Source organism: Macrotis lagotis, chromosome 4 (genome assembly GCF_037893015.1).
Source record: "Macrotis lagotis isolate mMagLag1 chromosome 4, bilby.v1.9.chrom.fasta, whole genome shotgun sequence".
Classification (NCBI taxonomy): domain Eukaryota; kingdom Metazoa; phylum Chordata; class Mammalia; order Peramelemorphia; family Peramelidae; genus Macrotis; species Macrotis lagotis.
In genome coordinates, this window is record NC_133661.1 from 188,031,396 (window position 1) to 188,034,008 (window position 2,613).

The 2,613-nt window shown below is 34.3% G+C and overlaps 1 protein-coding gene across 1 annotated transcript; it reads right to left on the bottom strand.

Moving 5' to 3' along the window:
• Positions 1 to 451: 451 nt before the first annotated feature.
• Positions 452 to 1,423, bottom strand: LOC141522808 (olfactory receptor 11G2-like). The gene has a single exon (XM_074236253.1). The coding sequence runs from the start codon at positions 1,421 to 1,423 to the stop codon at positions 452 to 454; it is 972 nt and encodes a 323-aa protein (XP_074092354.1).
• Positions 1,424 to 2,613: the final 1,190 nt, after the last annotated feature.

The following is a 2,613-nucleotide window of genomic DNA, read 5'->3' on the forward strand; positions in this document are numbered from 1 at the left end:
TTTATAATAAAAAGGGTTATATTTTATTATAAAAATGAATAATACTAAATAAGTCACAAATTACCAATATCAAAAGAAATTATCCTACTCAAATATCTTTGATTAGAGTTAGCTTGACAGAAAAGAGGGATTTATTTCATGAGATGCATGGTTCTTTAACTTTAGTCTTTAATTTTGATTACCCCAGCTACACACTAAAACACATGTTGTCTCTATTACTGAAAATAAAATCTAAATATATTCATCACTGAGAAAAATATGAAACAGAATCTTCTTTTATCCTGATACTTGAAAAAAAGTCATATTCATCAATTTGGATTTAATTCCTAACTCCTTTAGAGCTGGACAGTTAACTATTGAATTCCACAAAGTTCTGTAGCTACCAATCTCTACTATATCCTCTTTCATTGTAATTTCAGATTAGAGAATGAATGGGCTTCACAATGGTCTTTCATGTCTTTTGAGAAGTCCTTAAGGTCACCAAAACTTTCCTTAGTGCAACCTTCATATCCTTGTTTCGAAGACTGTAGATCAAGGGATTGCAGAGTGGAGTGATAACTGAATAAAACAGTGTTACAATTTTCTGGAAATCTACTGGCTGCTCTGCTCCTGGACGCACGTACATTGTCAAAACAGAACCAAAGAATAAGATCACTACAGCTAGGTGTGAAGCACAGGTAGAGAAGGCCTTACGTTTACCAGCAGTAGAGGGGATCCGTAGCACAGAAAAAATGACTAAGGCATAGGAGATGAGAATAAAAATGAAAGTACCAACCATGAAGATAGTATTGAAAGTAGAGTAAATGATCTTTATGGTTTGGACCTTGGAACAGGAAAGGGCCATCAATGGGACAGGATCACACATAAAGTGATCAATAATATTTGGGCCACAGTAGGACAACTGTGAGATAAAAGCAACTGGTATTAAAAAAATGATAAAACCACATGACCAACCAAAGGCCACCAAGCCAGTGCAGAGATGTGTAGTCATAATGGTTGGATAATGCAGAGGACGACAGATAGCAAGGTACCTATCAAATGCCATAATACACAGATAGAAACCTTCATCACAGCCAAAAGAGAAGAAGAAATAGAATTGCACAAAGCAACCAATAAAAGTTATGGTCTTTGTTTCAGAAAGGAAATTGGCCAACATATTAGGAACAGTTGTGGTCACGTAGCAGATCTCCAAGAAGGAGAAATTCCCCAACAGAATGTACATGGGAGTATGGAGGTGCCGGTCCCAGCGCACAGCACACACAATAGCTGAATTTCCCATTAATGTCAGTATGTAAATCACTGAGAACACCACAAAATAGACCATCTGTATCTCCCAGCTGGAGGGGAAGCCCAAGAGGATGAAGTGACTAACAGAATTGACCATGTTTTCTATAACAGAGAAATTTCTTTTCTCAGAAGCCATGAAGATGAAGCTAGATATCAAAAGACAAATTAAATAGATAGTTGCTTTTCTCTGATAAAAAGTAATTTGCATTTTTTCAAATTATGTATCCTGATTTTTATTGGAAGGGTTAAATTATGATGTTCCTACCCCTACATGTAACTAGAAGATAAAAATGAACTCTTCTACCTTGGAAAATAGCACAATATTACAAAGCAAAACATAGTACTAGTTTGGGTTAGATTTTTAGTTATCAAAGATCATTGAACAATTATTCAGGAATTCTTGTTTCCAGTCCTGAGTTTGCCACTACCTTCCTATTTGAATCTGGATCTGTTACCTAATCTGCTTCTATTTTCTTATCCGTAATTATGACTATGAGAGAAAGCATGAAATAGTTGATAGGGTCATAAGCTTAGAATCAAGAAAATCTGGATTTGTTTTTAGATGCAATGTGTCTCTGACATATTGTTTTTATATTTAATAAGTGTGTAGATCACTTAGCTTTTCAGCATTTCATGTAATTCTTTAGTTTGTAGGTTAAAGGACAGTTGCTGTGGGCTGGTAGAGTTTCATCATCAACTTTCAAATTTGATGTTTCTGAACTCTGAAAGTCTTTTATTAAATTATCATCATCTATCATTCTAGCTTTCCCTATGTATTATTTCTACATTTCCTATATATTTCCTATGTAATATTTTTATTATTTCTTCTTCTTCTATACCATCTTCATCATTCTATCTACTATTCAATTCTTTTCCAGGTCATCATTCACACACTAGATAAATATTTCTTTTTTTTCTCTCTCTAAACCCCTTGTTCAATTGGTTCCAACTCCAAGTTGTTTTCCACTCTAGAATCCTTTGTCCCTGGTTTACTTTTGCCATATGCCCCCTTTTATTCTATTCACATGATATTGATTAAAGTTGGAAAAAAAATTCAAAATGCATCCATAGAAATTTATGTTTTGGGACCTTCTATGTAGCAATGCAATTGTTTACCCTTCATTAATTGTTTTATATTCCCAATCTTCACAGTATTTATTGTTTTTCATCAGTTTTTCCTCTTTAAATTATGTCATCTTGGAGAGATATCTGTCTGGATAACTGGATCATAGAAAGACAACATAGCGACGGGAATGGGGAATTCAGTATTAGTTGTCCAAAGATGTCCAGGTATAAAGTCTTAACCATGCATTAGCTATGGACAAA

Coding starts and splice junctions, on each gene's coding strand:
- LOC141522808 (XM_074236253.1), bottom strand. CDS start 1,423: ATGGCTTCTGAGAAAAGAAATTTCTCTGTTATAGAAAACATGGTCAAT.